General features: G+C 44.4%; 1 protein-coding gene across 5 annotated transcripts in view; it reads left to right on the top strand.

Moving 5' to 3' along the window:
• The window catches only part of COL11A1 (collagen type XI alpha 1 chain), a 131,049-nt gene that overhangs the window by 14,532 nt on the left and 90,133 nt on the right, over positions 1 to 26,384 (top strand). The window contains exons 2-10 of one of the 5 annotated variants that reach the window (XM_081121699.1): positions 2,629 to 2,796; positions 4,769 to 4,982; positions 8,028 to 8,190; positions 17,639 to 17,764; positions 22,534 to 22,650; positions 22,876 to 23,028; positions 23,215 to 23,307; positions 25,094 to 25,345; positions 26,085 to 26,147. In XM_081121699.1, coding sequence (XP_080977825.1) covers positions 2,629 to 2,796; positions 4,769 to 4,982; positions 8,028 to 8,190; positions 17,639 to 17,764; positions 22,534 to 22,650; positions 22,876 to 23,028; positions 23,215 to 23,307; positions 25,094 to 25,345; positions 26,085 to 26,147 — 1,349 coding nt within the window. The remainder of the gene's footprint in view (positions 1 to 2,628; positions 2,797 to 4,768; positions 4,983 to 8,027; positions 8,191 to 17,638; positions 17,765 to 22,533; positions 22,651 to 22,875; positions 23,029 to 23,214; positions 23,308 to 25,093; positions 25,346 to 26,084; positions 26,148 to 26,384) is intronic. The other 4 variants (XM_081121700.1, XM_081121701.1, XM_081121702.1 and 1 more) reach the window with 4 other exon arrangements.

Here is a 26,384-nt window from a genome sequence, read left to right as displayed (position 1 = left end):
ACCCTCCCATCCATCCATCCATCCATCCATCCATCCATCCATCCATCCATCCATCCATCCTCCCATCCATCCATCCATCCATCCATCCATCCATCCATCCATCCATCCATCATCCGTCCATCCGTCCATCCGTCCATCCGTCCATCCATCCATCCATCCATCCATCCATCCCTGCTGATTCCTTGCTGTGTCAGTTGCTGTGTTGTTTATGATACTATAGTGAACGTCAGTAGTGCTGAGGTTTGCTGTCAGAGGGTTACAGTCACGGGGGAGGCAAACGTTAAATAAACTACAAGTTTAGGAGCTGAGGGAGAGGGGGGAGGAAGAGAGACATGGAGGCAGAGAGGGAAGGAGAGAGTGAGAGGGAAAGGGGGGGAGGGAGAGGGCATTTTAGGAGGCGGAGTGTGCATGGGGCAACCCTGAGCGTAATTTGGACATACACTGTGCCAGAGGACACACGGCCAAACTGAAAATGAGATAACTAAGCAACCAAACCACATAGTGTGTGGGGTTATCCAAGGGGGATATGGGGTCCTTGGGGTCATTTGGGGGGGTCACGTAGCCCAGCTGATGTCCCGTTCTCCCATAAAATAAACGACAAAAGTATACGGTAAAAGCCAGGATGAGTATCACTGAGCAAGGCGTACTTCTGATTGGCCACATCTGAGAAGCTGATCACGGTCTGCGCCATCTCAGTTGGCAGCATGGAAACAACGTATTTAGGGCATTTAAGATTTGCTTTGCCTGTGGAAACTTCGCTTCTCTTAGATATATTGAGTTCAGGCTAAGCTAAATTACTGCCTTTAATCTTTAAGCAGCTGCAGTCTAGCTAATAAAAGATGAAGACCAGTTTCCCTGAGCACGTGGGCATGCAAGTATAATCCCATATTGTAAGAATTTGTTAATTCTTATGCCATGATGAGATCAACTAAAAGGCAGGTTTCAAAGTGGCTTACTTTATTATTGATTTTACTTGAAAGAAAAAAAAAAAAAAAGAGCTTTAAGACTTGGTTAGCTGAGCTACGTTTCTGCAACGTGACATTCCTTCTTGGGGGAGAAGTCTGGTTGACATCTCTATTAGATGTCCCTATTTCTTAACTGTTTTTTGAAGAACTTCATATCTTGTGTATCTGCAAAGAATCCTGTAGGAAAAATAGAGCCCTTCGCCTGAGCCCTGCAGAAGGAGTGTGTTTTCATCGCGTTACGATCACAGTAGGCAGGAACCCATGTGACAAACCCCGTGCCCTTGGAGGTCACCCATGAACAGTCAGGGAGAAAAGGAACCCGGAGGTCCGTTGGATGTATTATTTACCTGCCGCGTTGGGACCCTGACCATGGGGCTGCCTCCCTTTCCCCTGGGAAGACTCACAGTCTTCATAGCTGTGTTCGCGTCCATCCTGGAGCCGTTCAGCGATTCAGATGTACTTTTCCTAATGGCTTCCGAGCAAGATCCGATGGAATAAACAGATAAGATGCCCTGGCTTTTACTAACGGTCTCCTTCGGGAGAAATACAGACCTGCAGCAAGAACTGCGCTTAACTTAAAGCAGATATAAACATGGGGCCTCAGTGAATGCCCTCGAGACAATTTTAGTGTATTATATTTACGTTTCCAGTTGCTCTGCGCAGGGTTTTTATGTCTGAGGTGGAGCCATGAGGATGGGGGATGGAAAAAGCCTACGTTTGGTATCTGCGCAGAGCTTAGGAGCGTCCTGCTTGCCTGCGGGTCCCCGGTTCCTCCCTCTGCACCGTGGGGATCAGAGCAGAGCCCCCGAGTGGTCTGTGAGGGTTGGAGCCCGAGAAGCGCTTGGCCCAGTGACCAGCACACAGTAGGCTCTCGGGACACGGCAGCCACTATAGTGCTTGTCGTCTCAGCTTTATCAGAGGAGAAAATAAAAAAGGAAGGATGCTCAGTTGTCCTGTTGGCCTAAAAACTTGGCCGTTGCCAGCAGGTCTACTATAAAAAAATGCTCGTAACTGCTAATATTATTCTTTACGTGTCCCGGGGCCAAGGCCGAACTGAGAAGTATCGGGCTTGAGAGCGCACGATCCCTTCGAAGCGCCCGATTTCCATAAAGAAAAGGGCTTTTTGTTCCTTGTAAGGGTTTGAAAGGACGTGCGCTCCACTGGGTCGGATGCTGACGCGCCCTGGGAAGCTGCAGGACCTAAGGAGACGGTCTTCGCCGTGGATGGAAAGCGCGTTTGTTGTACCATAAAAGGCAAATTGCGTAAAACTTCCTTCACCTGTTGGTCCGCGTGGACGTCGGGGCCCCAGCGTTTAATTATCTAAGGAAGTGGCCGGGGGCGTTCTGCTCAGGCACGTGCTCCTCCGCCCACGCCGGGCCGAGACGGACCCACGGCTACTGCAGGTGATAGGACCAGACTCTCATTTTCGGGGAACCCCGCGGTGGCAGGTCACTCGCTACTCTGTGGACGGTGACAGGCCCTGGCGATTCCACAGTCAGCGTCCGCCCAGAAACAGCGTATTTATGAGATTGAACCTTTCGAAACTTGGTGGCGATTCTACTTTTTTAACTAACAGCCGAAAGTTTCCTCTGTTAAAGATGCACGTTTTTATATTAGGTTGTTAGCTGGGTTACATTTTTCTAATTTTTAACTTCTTTTTCAGCTGCTCCAGTTGATGTACTGAAAGCTCTAGATTTTCACAATTCTCCGGAGGGAATATCCAAAACCATAGGCTTTTGCACAAACAGAAAGAATTCCAAAGGGTCAGACACTGCTTACAGGGTTTCCAAGCAGGCCCAGCTCAGCGCCCCGACAAAACAGTTGTTTTCAGGTAAGTGTGGCTGCTACCACTCACTGAATTCTTACTATTTCTTTATATCATACTGTGTAATGCCCACTGTGGTGGGGAATATATTTTTTATATATCAGACAACAAGTAGATTGTAGTCACCAAGGAGCGCTTGCGGGAGGCAACCAATTGACGAGTCTCTCTCACATCAACGTTCCTCTCTCTCTCCCTCTCTCTCCCCCGTCTCCCACTCTCTCTAAAAATCAGTGGAAAAAGTATCCTCATATGAGGATTAACCAAAAAATAAAATTAAAAAAAATAAAAAAAGAAATATACTGACCACAACTTAAAATTAAAACCAAATAATTAAGTTATTGTGCCTTTGTCCTAATGTATTCATGGGTACGATACCTATTAATGTTCAAAGCCCATTTGAAGAACCACTGCTGACACGATATACTGAGAGAGAACTGTGGTTATTGTTACAAATCTGTACGACTTTTGTATGCACACGGGTCGAAGGCAGTAACAGCATTTCTTTCTCAACAGCAGTCATGTAGGAGAGAGGACGCCTCCTTCTTAGTTTGTGTTTACACATTTTGAAACCTATTCAGTTGAAACCGTCCACCTTTCACTTGTATCTTGTGTACCGATCGCTGCTGTTTCAGGTACAACCTCACCTGTTAGGTGGCTTCATTTCTGCTGGTGAACTAAATCCATAGGGAATTCTCTCTGATATAGGCAGTCAGTTCTGAATAATTTGGAGCGGCTCTGATTAGCATCTTCTAGGGAGAGACTAAGGCGGGTGGCTAGGTGAGACTGACATTAGGGCCTAAATTTTCTGTTTTAAAGGTCATAGCTTAAAGGTTTTAATTAAAATGTTATTGTTTAATTTTAAATTGGGAAATACCGTCATCATAGACAGATTTTACTCATTAGTGTAGTTAGAAAGTGACAATATTCGAAAGTAGTGCTATACAGATTGGATGATTAATTAATACTTGTAATTTTTTTAGTCTGATATAAATGTGAGTTCCTAAAATTCCTTTTCCTCCCTCTATGTAGACTTTATTTCCTATGCAGTGTTTTTATTAAAAATATGTTTTCTTTAACTATCTGAACTATCTGCTGTTCATTTAACTAATATATTTATTGAATAAATGCTTTCTAAGCATTCTATATAGATCGGACCCCATGCTGGGTATTTGGGATATGGTTAGAAGGGAAAAAAACGAAGACAGTCTGCCCTCTTGAATTTACAATCAGATTGGCCAAGTATCTAACAGTTCTGATTTATAACGAGACGTAAGCTTTTTTTATTAGTGGAACTACACTGCATGATAGGAAAAACCTGATCAGAAGCTCTTTAGCTTTCAGAGGGATGACTCAAGAATATCTGTTTACGCTGCGCTGTCACTGACTGACCCCTTAAAGAGGTGATGGATGACCTCAGAACAGCAGAGGCAGAAAATGCAAGTCTTGCACCAGGAGTGGGACTAAAGTGCTTTAAAAGTGCTTACTGCGTTTAATATTGTACTTGGCATCGTGATCTTGCTTCCTAACTTTTTTATTCAATTTTATTTCATTACTGTGCTTTAAATGAGCGGCTTTAAAATTTGATATAGCTTAGATAGTTATTACAGGGCAAGCTTAATACAGATTCCTCTCCATTTGTTTTTAAAATGTTTAAAATTGATTTTAGAGAACGAGAGAGGAAAGAAGGGAGAGAGAGAAACATTGATTTGTTGCTCCACTTATTGATGACGTCATTGGTCGATTCTCGTATGTGCCCTGACCAGGATCCAACCCGAAACCTTGGTCTGTGCGGAAGATGCTCTGACCAGCTGAGCTACCTGGCCAGGGCCCTCCCTCCCCGTTGGTTTGCAAACCTGTGTTGTTATCACTATTTGAATTTAGGTGACTTATGAAGGCCACATAGAAAGTTAAAAAATCATAGGGTTATCCAGGGGTAATTTGGGAATTTGGAATCTGACTCTTGGACTTCTCTTCTCAGGAGGAAGTTTCCCAGAAGATTTTTCAATATTATTTACAGTAAAACCCAAAAAAGGAATTCAGTCTTTCCTTTTATCTATATATAATGAGCATGGCATTCAGCAAGTCGGCGTGGAAGTGGGGAGGTCGCCCGTTTTCCTGTTTGAGGACCACACCGGGAAACCCGCCCCCGAAGACTACCCCCTGTTCCGAACGGTCAACATCGCCGATGGGAAGTAAGTGACCCCATAGTCCAGTGTCTCAGCGGAAAGCAATCCTTTCCTTTGATTAATTCAACAAGCATTTAAAAAGTGTGATACAGCTTTTCTATAGACTGGTGATATAGAGATAAACAAAACAATAAAATATCTAACCTTACATAGTTTACAGTCTGGGCAGACAAATAATATACATTTACACCCTGGAATACTATGCAGCTGTAAAGAAGAAAGATCTCTTACTCCCCAAGACAGCATGGAGGGACCTGAGAGTATTATGCTGAGTGAAACAAGCCAGGCAGAGAGAGACAAGTATCCCATGATCTCACTCATATGTGGAATCTAATGAGCAAAGTAAACTGACAAAGCAGATCCAGAGACATGGGTGCATGGAACAGACTGACAGATCTCAGAGGGAGGGGGGGGCAGGAAGAGACTAACCACAGAACTGATGTGCTTACACGCATAACCCATGGACACAGACAATAGTGTGGTGAAGGCCTGGGGAGGGGCTGGGGGTGGGGAGCAGGAGGGTCAATGGAAAAAAAGCGGGGACATCTGTGGTACTTTCACGGCATCCTTCCGAAAATCTTGCTGAATTCTGAATTCCATGCTGTGAGCACCGCCTCTCATTTAGGGAGCAGCTAAATCCAGATAAATGCTTATTATATTTTCTTGGCGTTTTACTGCTGAATGGAGGCTTGTCAAAATAGATTTATCTGAGATACGACATTTGGTTATAGACTTAAGAAGGAAATAGCAGTGCACATGGAAAAACAAATCCACACTCAGTGTATCTTTGTCGGGGCCTTGGAGGGAGCTCTGTCTCCGTGCCAGGAAAAACCAGGCTTTCAGGAGTAATTCGCATCATTAGCCTTGAATACTTAATATGAAAAGTGATGACAGTTCTGTTAATGAAAATAAATAAGGGATGTAGGACGTGCATTTCAGATGGGGGAGGTTCTCTTTCAGATGGTTGCATTCAGCAAATACAAGTTGGAAGTCAGGGAGGGAGCCATGTGGGGGTAAAGAGGGAGAGCATTCCTGCAAGAGTGGAGACCTCGTGCGAGGGACAGTAAGGAGGCAGCGTGTGGCTGGCGTGGTGGGGGGTCAGGAAACAGAAAGTTGGACATGAGGTCAGAGGGGGCCCCGGACTCCCCGGGAGGCCCCGAGTAGGGACTTCACAGTTCACTGGGCCTATTCAATTGTTTTCAGCAAGGCGAAGGCTTCATCTGACATTCCTATTGATTGATTGATTGCTGATTGATTGATGTAAATGTATTGGGGTGACACTGGCAGTAGGACCATATAGGGTTTCAAGTGAACGTTTCCATGCTCCATGGTCCGTGGGTATTGCACCGTGTGCCCACATGATCTGACACTTTGAAATGGCCACTCCGGGTGCCTGCGCTGGGGGCAGAGCCCAGGTAGGGGGTGAGGTGAGGGAGACCACGGCTTGGCCAGCGTTGAGAGGCACTGGATTCTGGACATGCTTTGAACACAACTGACATGCCTTTCTGATGGCTCGAATGTGGGGCGGGAGGGGACACGGGAACCAAGAATACCTCCCGACCTCCGCGTTAACTTACGCTTCGGACGTCACACGCGGCGCCAAAACTGCCACCTCGTGACTCGCAGCTGAACCCAACTCAGCAGAAATGGCAAAGTCAGCGCCCTAATCAGCTTCTCACAGCTGAAACCACTCGCATTTTCTGTTCTCGAAAAGCACGTGCCCAGGGTGGTGAGAATGGTGGACACAGGTGCGCCTCCGCCCTCGGGGGACGGAGGTTCCCGAGCCCCTGGGCCCGTCGGGGCCGAGCCGACGCCCCGGCGAGCTGGGCACGCGGGGGACAGACGGGACTGTGTGGAAATACACGTGGTCCTCGCGAGTCGCCGTGCCAGGTCACATGAAACACACACTTTAGGAGGCTCCTGCAGCTTTCTGGCTACTTTTTTTTTTTTTAATGGATCGAGTCCTAGACATCTCTGGAATATTAATCTAGCACTTTTCATTTGGAAAAAAATAAAATAAAATATGAACCAGGGCGGCCTGCAAAACCCAGTGAGCTCCACTTAGTGGTTATGTTAGCACCAGATACTGTAAATAAAACCCCCCACTTTACAGTAGGAGGAGGGATTGTGTTTCCGCAGGGCTGGGTAACCCCGACACCTGTCATCGCCGCCCCGAGTCACCTCTGCCGTCTTTCAGTGTCGCCTCCTGCCAGCCCCGGAGGGAGAGAGACCGTCTCCGTCCTGGCCGTGCCCACCGTAGCGATCCATAACCGTCTTGGAATTATCATGGAAAAGTAAAGCGAAAGCGCTTGAAATAAATGTGAATAAGCACAGATGTCCTCGTGTCTGGCAACGAGGACGTGCCGTGGCTGCTCCTGGAGCCGCCATTCAGTTGGTGACGTGCCTCCGGGGACCTCCGGAGGTGAAGTTGGTTTTTGTCCGTCCGCTTGCTCTTCAAGTGGAGTTCCAGCGCGGAGGGCGCGTCTGCGCACAGGGAAGCGATTCCCTTCCCCTATCCCGCCCTTCATCTCTTATCAGACGCCTCGCCGACACGGTGAGAGGGAGCCTTTGTGGCAGCGCACAAAGGGGGGCCAAGGATGGCTGTGCCGGACCAGCGGGGACCAGGGCTCCGGGCACCTGCCCGGCCCCTGCCCGGGCCGCCTGGCGCTGTTCTGGGCGGTGAGCAGCCCCCGCACCCGACCGGCTCATCACGGAGCCTCATCTTGTACCGTGTCAGCTCCTGGTCACGATTTCAAATGCTCTGGGCATTTAAAAAAGTACGTTTTAGAGAGAGAGAGGGGGAGGGAGAAACACGGGTCACACACACCCCCCCGGGTCGGCCGGCCCCCGCCCGCCGCCTGCCGGGGACCGTGCCTGCCCCCCGGGCAGGGCCCTGACCAGCAGTCCCACCAGCGACCTCTCGGTTGGTTCGTGGGCGACGCTCAACCGCTGAGCCACGCCGGCCGGGCTGAATGCACCGCGTTTTAATGTAAGTAATGTTTCGGCAGCGATGTCTTGGAGGCTTCCCAAGTGATTTTTGGGCTCTTTCAGGTGGCATCGGGTGGCAATCAGCGTGGAGAAGAAGACTGTGACCATGATCGTTGACTGTAAGAAGAAAGGCACAAAAGCGCTCGACCGGAGCGAGCGGGCTGTCGTGGACACCAACGGGATCACCGTGTTTGGGACACGGATCCTGGACGAAGAAGTGTTTGAGGTAACAGCGGGTCAGGCCTCACTTTCTTTCCCGGGGACCGTGGCGCAGTCGGACACCCCGAGCCAGCGACGGTGCCCGGCCGCGCCACAGACGCTGCAGCTCTGCGGTGACCTACTTTCCTCCCCCGAGGTGGCACGGTGCCCTCGCCATTGTCGGGGCAGAGAATGGGGGGACAATGGGGACTCGGCGCCTGGGAAACGTTTACAGAGATGGGCTGATCTGGACACGGGCGCGCGTCCCCCGGGGCGGCGACGGCTGTCCCTCCGCCCTTGGTATTTTGTCTTTAGAGAAAAGGGCGTTTCCGTCACTTCCTTCTCTGGGATGAATTTAGGAAACTGTGCGAGTCGGACCCTCCGCCCCCCTCGGCCCCGAGGGTTTCCAAGGTTCAGTGGAGGGAGGGCAGGAGGGGCTGGCGCTTTCGAGTCGCTGTGAAAACCAAGGCGAAGGCCATGGGAACGGGCTCCCCAGTTATCGTCCCCGGCGACGGCGACGAGCAGCGCGGTCCTGCTGGTAACCCTTCAGTCCGGGCCTGGTAGCTTGTGCGTTCATTTTCATTCAGAAATTCTCAGGACACACAGCCCAGGGCCGCCCGACCCCCTAAGGGAACCACTCCTGGGACGTTGATTACTCTGATGATTGTTTTTGTACAGCTTCTAAGCCATTTATTTTTCAAGTGTAATGGAGTAAAGCTGTGTAAGATATTACAGGTTAATAGATAAGTTCTACATGGAAGATATGCTGCATTTTGTTGATAAGTGAACATATGTCACATATATGTACATATACATAGATAGACACACAGACGGTACGTATTTTTATAAAAAGAACAATTAAATTCAGAGTGTCAGTAGAGTATTGCATTCCTGCACTGATATACCTAACCTATGGCATCATTTGAATAGTGACTTACATTAGCGGCATTTTCAGATTGTTTGTTTGGTGTTCTATATGTTTTTGATATTCTCCGTTGGTGTTCACCTAAGCCCTTGACTCTAACTAAAACGTTTTAACACATTATATCATACTCAGTGAAAGCATAAATTGACCCAGGCAAGATATAATGATATACTCTCAGATCTTCCAATACCACGCCTCCATTGCACAAAGATGTTGAATATATATTTATGTATTAGATACATGGGTATTGCAAGCAAATTAACTTAATTTCTAGTCTTGCAAAGTTGTTTTTTTAATATATATGTGTGTATATATATTTATTTATTTATTATTGATTTTAAAGCGAGAGGAAGGGAGAGGGAGACGGAGAGAGAAACCTGGATGTGAGAGAGAAACATCAGTCGGTTGCCTCCAATACACACCCGGACCAGGGATCGAACCTGCAACCTAGGTATGTGCCCTGACTGGGAATCGAACCCGAAGCCTTTCGATGTATGGGATGATTCGCCAACTCACAGAGCCACCCTGGCACAGTGCAAAGTTTTAAGTGTAAACTATTTGCTTCACAAGCTCAATTTATTTTCGTAATGCACACGACCTTCCTTCCCAGGAACATAAATCGTAACATGGGATCGCCCTATCAGTGGGTGGTTTCAGTTCATATATTAAGTTAACCTATTGCTGTCCATAGCCACAGAGCCTGTGGAAGTTAAATAATGGACATTAAGAGTAGATTTTATTATTCACAAGTGATTAGGATGTATAAAGAGGAAATACAGAGGAGGAAAAACATGAATTGATCCATATGAATGAAGGAAGGAATTCTCAAAATTTACTGGCTCTGAAAGAGAATGTTCCATGTGTGTACACGTTGATTCGATTTCTTGTGCATACAGTTTCATAGTGTCAAGAATTTTATTTTTACCTGAACTTACTTCTAGGTTAATATTAACTTTTAAAAGTGTAATAAAATTCCCTGTATTTCATAGGCTGATTATAATGTCAACTCCAAGAATACAGAAAAATGATCTCCCTAAAAATTTCCCTGTGTTTTCAACTATCACTAACCAAAAATACCTCTGGCCAAGGGGTTTCGCGTAAACTACAAAAGGCAGAGGTATTGGAAGCAAAGATGATGATTATTATATTTATTATTAATTCTTAACTTTCTAATACCATGTCTACATTCTACATCCTGGAGTAACTTCTGTTTATTTGGAAAGAACTTTGAAACCAATTTTTAAAAAGTAATCTTTAAAAGACTCAGTAATAAAACCTTTAGTGAGTATGAAATGTCAGTAACAAAAATGAGTTTATTAAGTTGCTTTGCATCTTGGGACTTCATGAAACCCTATAGGGCTTTAAATAAAACATTTACTTACTATGAAATATAATTAGTTTTGAAAAAGTGGATGCAGGACTTTCACTACAGGGTTATCTTGTACTATCTTTCACCAATTAAATAAGGAAACTATTTTATTTAATAAAACATTTAGAAGGCCTTAACACAAGAATATTTGAATTGGATAAAATTTTGTACTTATCTGATTCACATATTCAATCAGTCACTCTACATAAAATTAAAGTCTTATTTCCTAAATTGCATCTTGTATGTGTATATAAAAGTTTAAAAAATAGTCTTTCCTATTTGAAAAAACATGAAAAAAATAATTCAAATATATTTATTTTTATATCAGAATACAATTTTCTGACTCCTTTTGTGAAACTAATTCAGCTTATCTGAATGTGGTGTTAATATATATTTTCCTAAAAATTTATTCAACTGTATTTCAGTTCATCTTGGCTTACATTACGGTTCTTATCTCGACTTCTGGATCTTTGCAACTGAATGTGTAGAAATTAAACTAAAAATGACAGAAGATAGCAATGGTACCGTGGAGGCATTATTTCAGTGTAAGATCGAGAGTTGTAAGGAAAATGAAGTAAAAACATCAGTGATTCATTAGAATGAAAACTGGAAATGTCACTTCTTTGGAAACAGTGTCATTTCAATTTAGATGTAAATTTGGTGAGTGTGTACAATTTTGTCTATACACTACCATGCATTTGTGGAATGGTATTAGTATGGGGAAAATGCTAAAAATGGCCCTATTTGAATTACAATCTGAACACTTTTAAGAAAACATTAAGCAGATAAGAGTAAATCTGAAAACATATTTTAAAGTTTGACAAATTAGTTTACATGGAAATGCCCAAATGAATCTATAGACTCATCATTCAGGTTATATCATTTCAGGATAGCAGAAGGAATATAAGAATTGATTCTGGAATGAGAAAAGTCTGATTTTGAGTCTCAGCATCTAGCTTAATCACGTTTCTCTGTGTAATTACTTTATGTTTTAATTTCTCATCCTTCAAATGGGAATAGTAATGTAATCTTCCTCATACATATTTAGTTTAAAAATGAGCTGATATATGTAAGGTGCTTAAAATACTGGCATTAGATATATACGGATATATGTTATATGTTAATTTAATCATGGTTCCTTAGTCATTATAGCAAAAAATATCCAACCAACCCTAATCAACAGCCTTAGTTTATTCTAGCTTGATAACACCCTCCAAAGATGTGAAGACAAGCTAAATTAGAAGGGCCACATGGCCGTAGTCAGTATCAACTGACACATCGCTATCAGCCAAAGTCCATAGTTGACATTGGGGTTCACTTTGTTGTTGTACATTTTAGGGCTTTTGGCAAATGCATGCACCCGTGTAGTATCTTATGAAATAGTTTCATGTCCTAAAAACCCTCTGTGTTCCACCTACTCATCCCTCCCTCACCCCTAAACTCTGGCAACCACTCATCTTTGTAGTGTCTCTGTCGAGTTGCCTTTTCCAAGATTCCGTAGTTGGAATCATGCAGTCTTCAGTCTTCAGATTAATTTCTTTCACTTTGTCATGTGCATTTATATTTCCCCCATGTCCTTCATGGCCTCATAGCTCCTTGCTTTTCGGTGATAATATTCCACTGTCTGGATGCAGCAGAGTTTATCAGTTCACCTACTGAAGGACATCTTGGCTGCTCCCAAGCTTTGGGAACTGTGAATTAAACTGCTGTAAATATCTGTGTGTAGATATTGTATGATTCTATTCCTTTAAATTTGTGAAGGTGTGTTTTTGGCCCAGAATGGGGTCTATCTTGGTGAATGTTCCATGTGAGCTTGAGAAGAATGTGCAGTTTGCTGTTGTTGGATGAAGTGGTCTGTGGAATTCAATTATATCCAGTTGATTGATAGTGCTGTTGAGTTCACTATGTCCTTAATAATTTTTTGCAGATGGATCTGTCCATTTCTGGAAAAAGGGTGTTAATCTCTCCAACTATAATATTGGATTAACCAATTTTTTTCTTGGGTTGTTTCAGTTTTTGCCACACATACTTTGATGGTCTGTTGTGAGGCCCATACACATTAAGGGTCACTATTTTCATGGACAGTTTTCTCCTTTATCATTATTATCTCTGATTATCCTGGATAACTTTCTGTGCTTTGAAGTCTACTCAGACTAAAATTAATATAGCTACTCTTACTTTCTTTGATGAGTGATAGCATGGTGTATCTTTCTCCATCCCTTTACTTTTAATCTATATGTGTCTTTCTACTTAAAGTAGGTTTCTTATAGACAACATATACTTGGGCCTTGTTTTTTGGTCCATTTTGACAATATAAATGTAGTTATTTCCAAAAGGGGATCTTATGGCTTGCATGCAGAAATAGTCCCATGTGTCTGCATAACAGGTCTCTGGCACGTCTCCCTTATCCTGCTTTATTATTATATTCTTCACAGCACTTAATACTCTCTAATGTGCTACATTTTGCTTTTTTTCCTCTTTCCCCCTCTGGAGTCTAAGCTCCAGAGGGCAGGGGCTTTGTGCTATATCTAGCATCTAGAACAGTGCCTGAAATTTATTATTGTCTAAACAAATGAATAAGCATACTTTTTAGCACTTATTAACTCAAGGGGTATAGATCAAGGACACAGGAGGCCATTTTTCCGAGAGAGAGCAAAAAATTGAAAACCTCTTTGAAAAACCAATTACAGAAAATTTCCCTTACCTGGTAAAAGAAATAGACATACAAGTCCAGGAAGGGCAGAGGGTCTCAAACAAGAGGAACCCAAAGAGGCCCACACCAAGACACATCATAATTAAAATGCCAAAGGTTAAAGACAAAGAGAGAACCTTAAAAGCAGCAAGAGAAAAGCAGTTACCTACAAGGGAGCTCCCATAAGACTGTCAGCTGATTTCTCAACAGAAACTGTGCAGGCCAGAAGGGATTTGCAAGAAATATTCAAAGTGATGAAAAGCAAGGGCCTATGACCGAGATTACTCTACCCAGCAAAGCTGTCATTTAGAACTGAAGGTTAGATAAAGAGCTTCCCAGACAAGGAAAAGCTAAAGGAGTTTGTCACCACCAAACTAGTATTACATGAAATGTTAAAGGGTCTTCTTTAAGAAGAAAAAGAAAAAAAATCAAAATATGAACAATAAAATGACAATAAATACATACCTATCAACAATTGAATCTAAAAAACAAAATAAACAAGCAGAACAGAAACAGACTCATAGATAGAATATTTTGATGGTTGCCAGATGGGAGGGGGATTGGTGGGATGGGTGAAAAAGGTGAAGAGATTCAGAAGTACAGATTGGTAGTTACAGAATAGTCATGGGGATTAAAGTACAGCATAGGGAGATAGTCAATAACAGTCTAAAAACTATGCATGGTGTCAGATGGGTATGCGATTTATAGGGATGACCTCTTAGTAATTTATATAATGTCTAATCACTGGGGTGTGCACCTGAGACTAATATAATAACGTATGTCAACTGTAATTATAAAATTAAAAAATGGTTAAAAGTAATAAACATTTAATTTAATGTATTATTTTGGAGGAATAGAGCCATGCTGGTAATTATTTTTCAGTAAAAATCCTTGACGGAAGGTATAAGACAAATGTGTACTTTTGGTGATAGTGTTTTATTCGACTTCAGGCATGTGATACTTGGTCATGGAATTAGTGACATAGGAATGCTACCCATTTTCTTAAGATTCCTTTCCCAGGCTGGTTTGGGACAGAGTGAAATATAAGGGCTGTGTGGGCAGTGGCTCTGTCTCTGATTACGTGGTTTCCCTCATTCGGTGCAGCCTATGATGCATTTTTCAGTCACACTAGAATTCTAAGCATTTTGGCAGCTTTCCGTTTCCACACAAAATAGTTGAGAAGAATCATTAACTGGATGGAATGTTGGAAAAAACCACCCGTGAGGAGAGCTCACGCCTCGGCACAGTCAGGAGTCTGGGTAGACAGGAACATCGGTTTCCAATTAATCTTCTGACAATGGGGTTCCTGCCTGAGCATTTGTGCCGTGTTTGAGATTTAACGTCAGTCTTGTTCCTGAATATACAAACAAGAACTCCCACCGAGACCCCCGGACTCTGAACAGAGCTCTGCGAGCGAAGGTGCACCGCGGCCTCAGCGCCCAGCAGACGCCTTATGGGAACGCCCCAGAGCCGTGCGGAGCGGTGGCTCTGCCGGGCGCATGCTGGAAACCGCTTAGCTGCGGGCACTTTCCTTTCTCTCCCCTCATATCTTTCCTGATCGGCTTTCCTTATAGAGAAATGGATTTAAGGCTGCTAAACCTCAAATTTTTGGAATTTATTTCTAGAACAATCACAAATGGATTTTCCAGCAGCATTTCTTAAATTTTACAGTGCCCCTACTACACACATTGTCTAGAAATCTGTTTTTCAAAAGTGTATTTTCCTTTAACTGCCCTCAGATACTATAATAATTATGCCGAACGTGTGTGCACAATCTACACTTTAAAAGTTGCTTAAGGACATATTAATTTTTAAAGAAGCTCTAGGAAATGCAAGACAAATACTAGTCTTCTTACTTCAGGTGTGGAAATAAGGCTTGTAGGGGCGAATAAGGTCACTGCCCGGAGATCCATTTCTTGAACAAGCATTTATCGTGGGCCCACTGTGTGCAGGCTGATTCCGGAAACGGGGGAAAACCGAGAACAAAACAGACAGGGCCTTGCTCTCCCAAGTTTGTATTCCAGTGAGTTTTATTGAACAAGTAGAGGATCCCAGACTAGACACTGTGCCTCTGTCTCCCTGTAGAGACCGCTCACTTTCCAGGCAAGCGACCTGGACTCGTTATTTGAATCCTTAAATTTTGTATATGCAGAAAGGGAAGGCGCCGGTTGCTAGTGATGTAATTACATTCATGGCACAGGAAATAGAAAATAGTTGAGCCTTACAAAAAGTTATCACGCCTGTTTATAAAATGAAAATAAAAACAAGCCAAACAAACATTGTTAGAATGCGGGCATTACATTTTCGTTTTGAAAGGAGGATGCCCTAGGCCATTACTCATATAATTGGTCCAATAAAAATGTGACAGAAGCCTTTTGCAGCGCAGGTGACATTCAGAAGGACCTCATCTGCATAGCAAGGTCCTTTCTTCCATGTGCTTTGCTCTGGACTCATCTCGACAGCAAACTGTAGTCCAGACCCCGCTTGCACAGCTGTGGGAGGCAAGGTAATTGCATCAGCAAACCCGGTCTGCTCCAGATGCCAGCTCCACTGGGTAACCTCACCCTTTTCCAGCTCTGGAAATTTCTATGACTATTGAATCTAAATATTTAGAGTTTACTCAACCTGTCTCGGGATGCTTTTGTTTATCTACAGACTGTCTCACAATGTGTCATATGACGAACATAAAAACACTGTAAGATGCCTCCTGGGAGATAAGAGTACTGTAGGTTTTTAACTGAATTTTCCAGTTCTTTCCAGTAGTATATTTTATGGCTGAATATTTAACACCTGCAATAAGAATTTATAGTGGAAAGGTTGGCGGGATTCCATGTAATGAAGTCAAGTGCCTTAACTAAAATAGTAAGTACTTAGGAAACCATATTTCTTTTCAAAAATGTACTATTTTAAAAATTCCATATGCTTATAAGCTAGGCATACGTCTCAGCAACATCTTCACTTGGTTCATTATATTTTCTATAAGTATGGGATTATAGAATTTTTAGTCTTGGAGAGGGCCTCAGATATGATCTCTCAACCCATCTATTTTACAAACAGTGAATTAGGGTGAGTGACTTGCACAGTCCCAAGTAGTTAGAGGCAAAGCTGGAAAAAATTCAAGAGTCAGGGTTTCTAACTGAAGCCCATAATGAGACTGGTACTCAATGACGCATTATTTTAATTTTTTAAAAATATGTTTTTATTGATTTTAGAGGAAAGGAGAGTGTGAGAAACATGGCTTAGCTGCCTCCTGCATGCCCCCAACTGAGGATGGAGCCCCAGAGCCGGGCATGTGCCCTGACTGGGAATCAAACCTGTGACCTCCTGGTTCAGGGCGACTCTCAACCAACTGAGCCACACCAGCTGGGCTCTTTGTTTGTTTTTCATACAGCCTAATGGAGAATTCTATATTCACTTTTCCCTTGGTTATTTGTGATTATTTATATATAATCAGTCATAGCTTCTCAGTGCTCTAAATTGATCAGGTGGTGGTGTTGACCTTAAAAATGAAGTAACTAGGTCTTTCGCTCCCCAGATGGAGTTTGTCCAGATATAGCAGAGGGTTTGCAAGTCAGGACAAGCAAATTATGGCGAGTCATAGACAAGTGCAAGGAGACAAAGGGTTATTTATTAGTACTCGATGTTAGAGTCTTTAAAATTCTAATGTCCATCTTTTCATCAGGCCCTAAAACACAAGGGTTGATAAAATGGATAATGCAGAGGGAGCTGGAGTAACTTTGAAATTATTCAAAATGACCTCAGGAGTCCTGTGAATCAGTTCCTGTTCTCGAACCCACAGGGCCTCGAACCTCTGAGTCAAACGGAAAATCACCCCGGCATTTCTCTGGGCTTCCGTAGAATTCATACGGTCATGACCCGTGGATTTACATCAAACTAGTTTCATGTTTCATAAGACCCATGTGGAAGCAGGTCGCTTCTAGAGCAGAATACAGTTGACCCTTGAAGAGCGCCGGGGTTAAGGGCACCAACCCTCCCTGCACTCAAAAATCCGGGTAACTTCAACTCCCCCAGAACTTAACTACTGATAGCTTACTGGAGACCAGAAGCCTTACCAATATTATAAACAATTAAAACATATTTTGTATGTTAGCTGTATTATATACTGTATTCTTACAATAAAGTAAATGAGAGACAAGAAAATGTTTTTAAGAAAATCGTAAGGATCATCTGTGAATTTGAAAAAATTGTGCCAAATTTCCAAAAATTTTCTAACATATGTATGGGGGGGGGGGGATCCACATACAAGTGGACCCGTGCAGCGCAAACCTGCGTCGTTCACGGGTGCACTGTCGTCACAGCCGGTTTGAGAGGCGCGTGCCCCATCAGTCCGGTGGGCCTGCTCCGAACCACGTGTAAGTGACCTCCTCTGACACGCGTGGAAATGCACCACGCACTGTCGTGGGTCAGGCCTCGCTCTAGAGGCCGACGCTGTCTGGCTGTGCTGACCGCATCCGTTTGGGTCCTGGCAGGGCGACATCCAGCAGCTGTTGATCGTCAGCGACCCCAAGGCAGCCTACGACTACTGCGAGCACTACAGCCCCGACTGCGACAGCTCCGTGCCCCCGGCGCAGGCGCAGGCGCCGCAGGTGGACGAGGTGAGGACGCGCGGTGCCCGCGGGCGACGCGTGCTGTTGGTTTTCCCCTTAGGAAACTATTTCGTAACGTAAATGTCTTACAAGCGGACACACCTCGCTTGTGTGCAGTGCGTATAAGTATATATTCCTTGTAACGGGGAGAAAAATATAATTTCTAAAAAGTATAGTTTTGCCCTTAGCACTTCAGTCAGTATTAACTCAGCCTCAAGGTAAGCGTGAAATGTCGCCGGGGTCCTTCCCGTGTCCCCAGGCCTCCGGAAGCCCGTGCAGATGGTAAAATGGCCTGAGAGCCGTCTCAAAGTTTTCAGGATGTAAGGGGCTTGGCATTTCTTAAAGGCTGCCCTACATCGGTATATACGTTTTCTTTTTCTTGCACATTTGATATAAATCGCAACGAAATGAAAAGCAATATGAAATGATTGGGGTAATTAAAACTAATCATAGACTTTTATTAATGTTATGTCACGTTATTTGAAATTCGGGTGTGAAACCTTTCTCCCAAGCTACTTTTTCAAGAAAATTCATCACAAGGAGATCTGACTCCGCTACTCTCGTTCAGCCCCGAAAGACGTGTGTCTAAGTTAGTGCAGTCAGAGCAACTTGGTCGGACTCGCATATCTCCAAGGGCAAAAAACATAGTACAGTGCACCCTTCCTCCAGGTTTTTAGGTAATGTTCTTGGGTGTGGATTGTCTGGAAATTAAAAGGCAAACTGGAAGGAAGTCAGTCTCCAGTTGGTATCAAAACTATGTATTTAGATTTCTTTTTTGTCAAGTAGAAAATGTTAAATTTTAGAAGAGATGGTGAAAGTTTGAAAACATTACGACCATCCTTCTGTTGAAAATACCTCAAATACCATTTCTCTTACCTTCTAAATATACTATTATTAGGTGCCACCTTTTGAGTTTTACTATTTAGAGCAGGCTAAGATCTTATCTTTTAATTTTAAATAGTTACTTTGCATATGAATTCAATTTGAATATTACCATTGAAATATATATATTTTTAACATTACTTTTTATGGTCTGATATCATGAATTCTGTTGCACTGATCTTTTCCATGACTTAATATTAATTTTTTTTCAAAACAGGGTAAAGTCTTAAGAAGCTAACAGGAAGGTCAATAGGAGAAAGAAAAAAGAACTTGCTTGGATACTTGTGTTTGCTTGTTTCACAGTTCTCAAGTGCTTCGTGCTGTTTATCCCATGATTTTTAAAACAGGTTTCTGTGAGTTCCAAGAGGATAGGTAAACTAGCCGTCAGCGTTAGTGCTTTTGTACCTCGGAGATTATGCTGCGATTCCGTATGAAAATGTGTAGCATTTAGCATACTTGTTCAAAGCTGATGAAGTTTATTTTGCTCCTGTTTTAAGGGAGATAAGGCCCGTGATCTTTAGCAAGAGCTATGGCTCTGGTTTTTGAAAGAATCAAGGTGTGCGCTCTTAACGTATCCCCTGGAGGTGTCTTGTTCCCATGTTTTAATGCTATTAGCCAGGTGAGCCGAGTTCTTCTGAATCAAAATAGTAATTTTTATCCCCTTTTTACCTTAAGTTCCTTTCACGGTAAACTTGCCATTGCCTGTGCTAGTTGTTCACGCGTATATTTAACATTCGGAGATGTCAGGTTTGTTTATGCTGCAAGCGTTTGATGAGGAAAAGAACATTTTGCTGGAACAAAGGCTGCCTGCGGGGCTGGCGGGGTGACAGCGTCCCTTCTAGTTTCCCTACTGACTAGGGCACATTTAAAAATTCAAACCAGCTCTCACGTTTTTTTCCTAATTCTGAGTGACACTGATGCCTCAATAATGAGATCACCACTTTATACTAGTAAGTAAAAAACCGGTTAACAGAATCTGGAAGCAACCCTTATGTTAGTTTTGAACTACAGTATGCCATTCCATTACAAAAATGCATTTTAAAAAATCTATGCAACTTACACAAAATAGGAATGCAATGGTATTTGCCAACAAATAATGAGAATAAAGTGCAATATGGAGCACCACGCACACATGTTGTACTTTACATCAGCTCATTTTCTGTTAACAGATTAGTGACACTGCATATTTATTATTCTAATTTGGATTAATAAATATGTTAGTTTCTTTTAGACATTAACTGATGTGTGCTTTTTCTAACTTGTCATTTAATCTAGTTGGCATCCTCTAAATAACAAGCTCTAATTCGTTCTTAAGAGTCAATTTTTGATGTGTTTGGCACAATAGGGAAAATGCATAATGTAGCTAGATTTGAAGACAGTGATACTATCACATGATTTTAAAAAGTATACTTAATTATAAAACTCTACAGCATAATGTAGATAAAGTAGACTGGCAGTTTTCTTTTTTATTCTGGTTTCAGCTGGCAGCTAGTAATTATAGTATTTCTAATTCAACAAGGGTGACTAGAACTACAGGAACAGGACTCATTAGATAATATTCAGTCTCCATTCGTGTCTATTTAATATATATCTACACTCAGGATTCAGTTATTTTATTTACTTTATTTATTAATAATGCGTGTGTCAACTTTCCTAGGGATAGCTGGCATTGTATCTTGCCTGCAGAGAGGCATGAAGAAACCAAAGTGCCTGAAGGGTCATACACATGCATTTTTCTATTTTACCAAATTCTATCCAAGTTCTAGTTAGAATAGAGTTATGTCGAAATGCTTCCAATGTATATCCATTGGAAATGAAGCTATTGCTGGAGAGAGAAAATGATGAGTCTGTTTTAGTCAATGATCCAGTGGGAGGTGTGATGACTGTGAAGAAGGCCAGAGCCATGTCCGCATGCGCACTTCAGTATGACCCTCGGCTGCGCCAGCTGGGCGAGTTCGCTCCAGCGAGGATAGTTCACCAAGGGCCAGGCGGCAGTGTCGCCAGTGGTCACAATCCCCTAAAAGACTTGTGGCCAACAGTTATTTTTGCCGGCAGGTTAAAAGGGATTAGCTGAAATGCCAAGAGAGGTTCAGTTGGGACATAATTGGAATTTTACCCAATATAACACTTAAGAAATTCCAAATAGTTTGCAATAGAAAAAAACCCCAAAAGTATATATACTATATTGTTAGCTTGTTGAGGTTGTTGCTTAATATTCCATACTATATATGACGTTACTGTATTTACAGTTATTTTTATTAAAATCAATTATTAATATATCCTTCATAATAGGACAAAACTTAAAGTTTTAAGTTTAACTTAAAATTTTGGTAGAGATTTCGGCTGTGAGGGTGAACGTGTTATTCCCCCATCATTCAATGTGCGTTATCTTGCCTATCCTTCTACGAAGACCCTACCTCTTCCCACTAAATGTTTTTCGTACAGTAAACCCTCAATTTGCAGACCTTGATTTAACGGACTCTGGATTTGACAGACACAACTTCTGGTCTGTATGTTATGTGTGAACACTAACACCCCGTCAATTTAAAAATACTTTTAACCAAGATTTGCTTATAATGAACAGGTTAACTGTTATTTTTAACAAATTTTAAGGAATAGGCCATATGTTGGAGAAAACACTAGTAATTTCACAAAAATAAATAAATATTACATGTCTACAACTACAGTCCACATAATTAAGTGCAAGAGTCACCGCTGGTAAACAATGTTCCGGGACCGATCAGCACGCGGTCACTGGCATCACCCTGGTGATTGCTTAACTGGCTCTGTCCTCACGTGGCCTGACTTTCTGCGCTGTTGTGACACGTGCCCACCGAGGCTCCCACGTGCGCCGGGCCCCGCCCCCGGCGCTTTGCTGAGTCGCGGTGACTGGGGAGAGTCCCCTTAACGAGGCCTGGGCTGTATCCATTTAAAATGACTGTAATCCAGGCAGAAAACTTTTCATAGATACTTACTTTTAATCACACAAACGTGTCTACATAAGTGAAAACAAGTAAACTAATTTGTCAATTTTTTAACATATTCAGAAAACCTCCTTTACTACGTAACAGACTTTCAGCGTTAATGGACAGCCCCTTGAAATTCGGCCGTCATATTGAGGTTTACTGTACGAAAATCCAACATGAAATACTATTTATAACGTGAGTTCATTTTGAGTAGTTTAAGATACCTAAATGGTATGCCTTTTTTTGGCAGATACAAAGGCAGTGTATTTAAAATTTTAAATAGTGTTAAATATAAGCAGATATGACTTTGAATCTTTTTAATGCTTCCCAAGTATTTTGTGCTCATCTGGATCTTAAGCCTGTAGCAAATCAGGGATTTCTGAAGACATGTAAAGTGTCATCTTTCCCCTGGTTCTAGTGTCCCCAGCAGGATACAGACTCGTTTCACGCCCCCCGTATTTCCTTTTCCTCCTTCCCTGCTCCATTTCACGATAAATGACGAAACCCGTCCGTACTTGACAAGACCATCCCCTATACGTTTATTTTCATATATATAGTTTAATGAAAAAAAAACAACAAAAAACCCACCCATTGAAACCACCGCAGAGTTCTTGCGGACGGGCCTCGCAGGGTAATTGTCACAAGCCGAAGTGAACAGGGGTATTTAGCAACTGTGTCCAAATACATAATTGCTCCGTTGGAACGAATCGCTAACAATTAAAAGTCTGAATGACCATTCAGAACTTTTGGCTCCCTCCCGGCCTGCCCACCGCTCGCCCTCGGGCGCCCCGGACGCCGGCTCGGTGCCCCGCGCCCGGCGGGAACGCCCGGCGAGTGTCTCCTGTCCCTTAAGGAGGGCGATCCCCGCTTCGTCCCGAGCGCCGCCTGCCACTAACAGCACCGCCTGGTATTTTTCCTTTTGCGATGTAGTACGCGCCCGAGGAAATACTGGAGTATGGCTATGAGTATGGGGACGCAGACTATAAGGAGGCTGACTCTGTCACAGAGACCCCCACGGGAGCTGGGGCGGCAGGAGCTCGCACCGAGGTAAAGCCCGCCTGCCGCTCTCCTCCCGGCCGTGCCGTCCGCTGCTCTCGCGCCCGCCGCCCCCTCGCCCCCCGGTGTCTGTGAGCCGTGACCTCCGTCGGGCGGCAGCTGTCCCGCGGGGACGGCGCCCGTGGCGCTCTGAGGCCGCCTCCCGCCCGCGCTGTGTCCCCCTCTCCTCACTTTCTTTGTGTTTTCCTTTCCCTCTGTCGCTGCGCCTCACCGAAGAAGAGACCCAATTCCAAAAGGAAGACGTGGACAGTGGCCACTGCTAGCCCAAGGGAAAAGTCCAAAAAGTTTACGCCCCCTAAATCTGAAAAATTTCCACCCAAGAAGAAGAAAAGTTACCGAGCAGCGGCAGAGAGCAAACTAGGGGCCCAGGTAGCGAAGGAGAGCGATCAAGATCTCTCCCAGTTCAGCTGGAAGATCTGTGATGACGGCCGCTGCCCCGGCCCCGGCCCCTAGCCCCCCAGCCCCCTCCTCCGGCTGACCCCCGCCCAGCGCACCTGCACGGCCCGGCTCCGGCCGCCGCGCGTTCCTGACCCTCTCTGTTGAATCTGTTGCCAGGCGAACGCCGTCGAGGATTTCCCCGAGTACGGCTACGGGACGCTGGAGAGCTACCAGACCGAGGCCCCCCGGCGCGGGTCGGGGCCAAACGAGGTGAGGCGGGCACCCACGGCGCAGCGCCAGGTCGCAGAGCCCACCCTGTTCTCTAGACCTGCCCCTCGGGGGCATCTGTAAACGACGTCGGGCAGGTCCATGCCGTTACCCTTTCCCTGAGGTAAGAGGAGCGGCCGGCTCGGGTCTCCGTGTCTGAAAACAGTTCATTTACAGTCAGTGTCGGCTCGGGTTTGCATGAGCCCCGGCTTCATGCAAAGGCCGCCCTGGCCCCCTGCGGCCCTTCCCTGCCTCCCCGGCTCCCGAGGTTCCCACATGTTGCGATGCGGGGCAGTCACAACATGATCCCGCTGCGGGGAGGGGAGCCCCTCCAGTGAAGTTGTATCAGCACCTGATACGACGAGACCCCCCCCCCCCCCCCCCCGAGCAGGAGCCCCGGTCCCCGTGACGGCGGGCGTGCCGAGAACACGCGGCCCTCGTGGAGCCGGTGCCCGCGCCAGTCGCATCTCTTACCCTTTCCCAGCCTCTCCTACGGAAAGGGTTCAGTACACACGGGTACAAATCACACGCTTTCTGAGTGTCACGCTGCGAATGCACTCTGATCCCGGGCAAAGGAGTATCCGGTTCAGTTTGTTAAGTGCCTTTGAGTAATCTGAATATTAAATGGCACGTGTTCCCGCAGGCCACACGCTCGGTGGTGCCTTACGTGCAGGTGCATCGTCTAGCACAGTAACGTTTGAGCTTAAGAACCGATTTTAAGTTTCCTTTCGTCCTAATTAATCCTTTCCAAAAATGGCTATCTTGATCCAAGATGTTCATTTGCGCACCCAGATTCATCCAGCTTGTTAGTTCACAGCTGTGACCCCCCTTCTAACATTTGGATGCTGAATAATATGCACCCCCTGCAGATATAGATCCCCCGTGTTTAAGGCTACAAAAAAAAAAACTACGCTTACTGGACGTTTTATTTTACTTAACAATTGCTGCAATAACCATCCAGCCACATTTTTAGTCACGTGGTTTTGTGTAATGCCACTTATTCGATGTTTCTTCATCATCCGGATTCACTATGTCATAGGAAACAAGTTACTTAAAAATAAAATTCAAAAAGTACCAAAATAAATTATTTAATTTGAACCTCATCAAAATCAGAATATGGCCAAATCCTGCATAATAAATAGGATTCAGATTTATGCTCTTAATAGGGATTTGCTCATGAGAAAGAAAATTATACTCCGCTCATGTTTCTATGTCTCTGAGGGAGTTTTATTGATGTAATTGTTATTTCCAAGTGAATATTTACTCTCTGCTCTTTATGAGATCCGACAGGGATATATATTTTATTTGATTGTCTTAAATTTTGAGAACTGTATTGTATATTTTATTTGCCCTAAAGAACCCTTTGGTGATATAAGCCTTCCCTACATGGGCGGAGAGTCGAAGTGGCTGGAGGTGGTTATCTTGCCTAAGGATGTTCTACGAGACCTGGAAATGAAGTGAAGCTTTCAGTCCGGGCCTCTTTTATTATTTAAACCTTAAACTATAAAGTAAAGATCGAGCTGACTAACAAGGTTCTTTTCCATGGAACGGGCGAATACACATGTGCAACCCATGTGAATATTTGCCGTTCGCTGGGAAAGCGTTTCGGACGAAAGCAGCGTCTCCTGCGTGCCCCCCGCCGGGACCGTTTCTGTCCGCGGCCCTGGCAGGAACGGTCCTCGGCCTGCTTGAGGAGCATTCGCAGGGCTGCCCCATCAGGCCCGCGGATGCCCCCGCCTCGCTAACCCTAACCTTCCTGTCTCCGATCCCCCGCCACGTAAATGAACAGCCGAGCCCCGCCGAGGACCAGTTCACCGAGGAGTATCTGACTGGAGGGGACTACGAGTCCCGGAGGAGCCCCGAGGACCCGCTGTACGGGAACCAAGACCTAGACGGCAGGGACTCTGGGCCTCCTGTAGATGGAGATTTAGGCGCTTACGATTTTTATGAGTATAAAGACTATGAAGATAAACAGACGGGCCCCACTAACGAAGACTTTGGTCCGGGTGTCCCAGCCGAGACCGATGTCACGGAAACCAGCGTAAGTGGGTACCGCGCCCCGCGTCGTGTCTCGCTTTGGGAACACGGTTGCGTTCGGCGTGGTGTTTTTCCAGGTTCCCAGTGCAGCCTGTCTTCTCGTAGAGACGCTGAACGCCTGTCACAGCCAGGGCTTCGCGACAGGGCCTTCCCCAGGGACCTGCAGCCGTCGGCTCTCTGGCCCCGTCACGGGAGCCTGCCTTTGAAAGTAGAATCTTGAATGGAGTTGTTATCCAGATTTTCTTTTCATTGATAAGATTAAAATATAGGCATTATTATATCTGGGCAGTAAGTGCGATTTCTGATTTTTAGACTTTTAATGTTTTTAAAGGATTTCGTTTTTGCTGATGCTCAAGGAGGCACCATGTCATTAGTGTTATATTATTAGCATTTTAAGCTTTGACCGCCGCTCCTACACCCCTCCTCTATTTCCCTAACTTGACTTTGATGACACTTTCTGCCTCGTGTCTGGGGGTGAGCGCTGAGGTCTGCAGGTGTCTTTGTCTTTCTGTGACGCGTCTTTGAGAAGGAACTGTCCCGTCTCATTCAGGATCAGTGCTCATATTCATTATGTTTTTCGTTTTTTATATTTTCAGTATTTAAACCTTTGATAGGTTGCTATCTAAAAAGCACATCTAAATAGGCTGTTTTCAGTGCCTTTAAATAATTAAGTTGCCTTATTAAAAAAATCCCCAATGGTCTCATTTACCTAAAGACAGGCTGCTTGCATTTTCCCTCAACAGATCAATGGCCATGGCGCCTACGGGGAGAAGGGACAGAAGGGAGAACCCGCGGTCGTTGAGCCTGTGAGTACCGGTGTGAACACACTGTAAAGGTGGGACAGTTGCTTACTTGATATTATGAGCCGTCGTCCCCTTAAATGAGTGCGTATATGCGTGTGTTACATGGAAAATTCTGTTGTCCAAATGTGTTTAATCTGTCACAGATAACTGGTTTGGTTAAGGCCATTTCGGGCAAGTGGCATCTCGATCAACCAAAAAAACACAGAGCTATGGAATTTTAGGGTTTGAAAGTAGCTGCAA

Source organism: Miniopterus schreibersii, assembly GCF_964146895.1.
Source record: "Miniopterus schreibersii genome assembly, chromosome: 19".
Lineage (NCBI taxonomy): Eukaryota > Metazoa > Chordata > Mammalia > Chiroptera > Miniopteridae > Miniopterus > Miniopterus schreibersii.
Note: the sequence above shows the minus strand (reverse complement) of the source record. Positions and strands in the feature narration are given on the sequence as shown.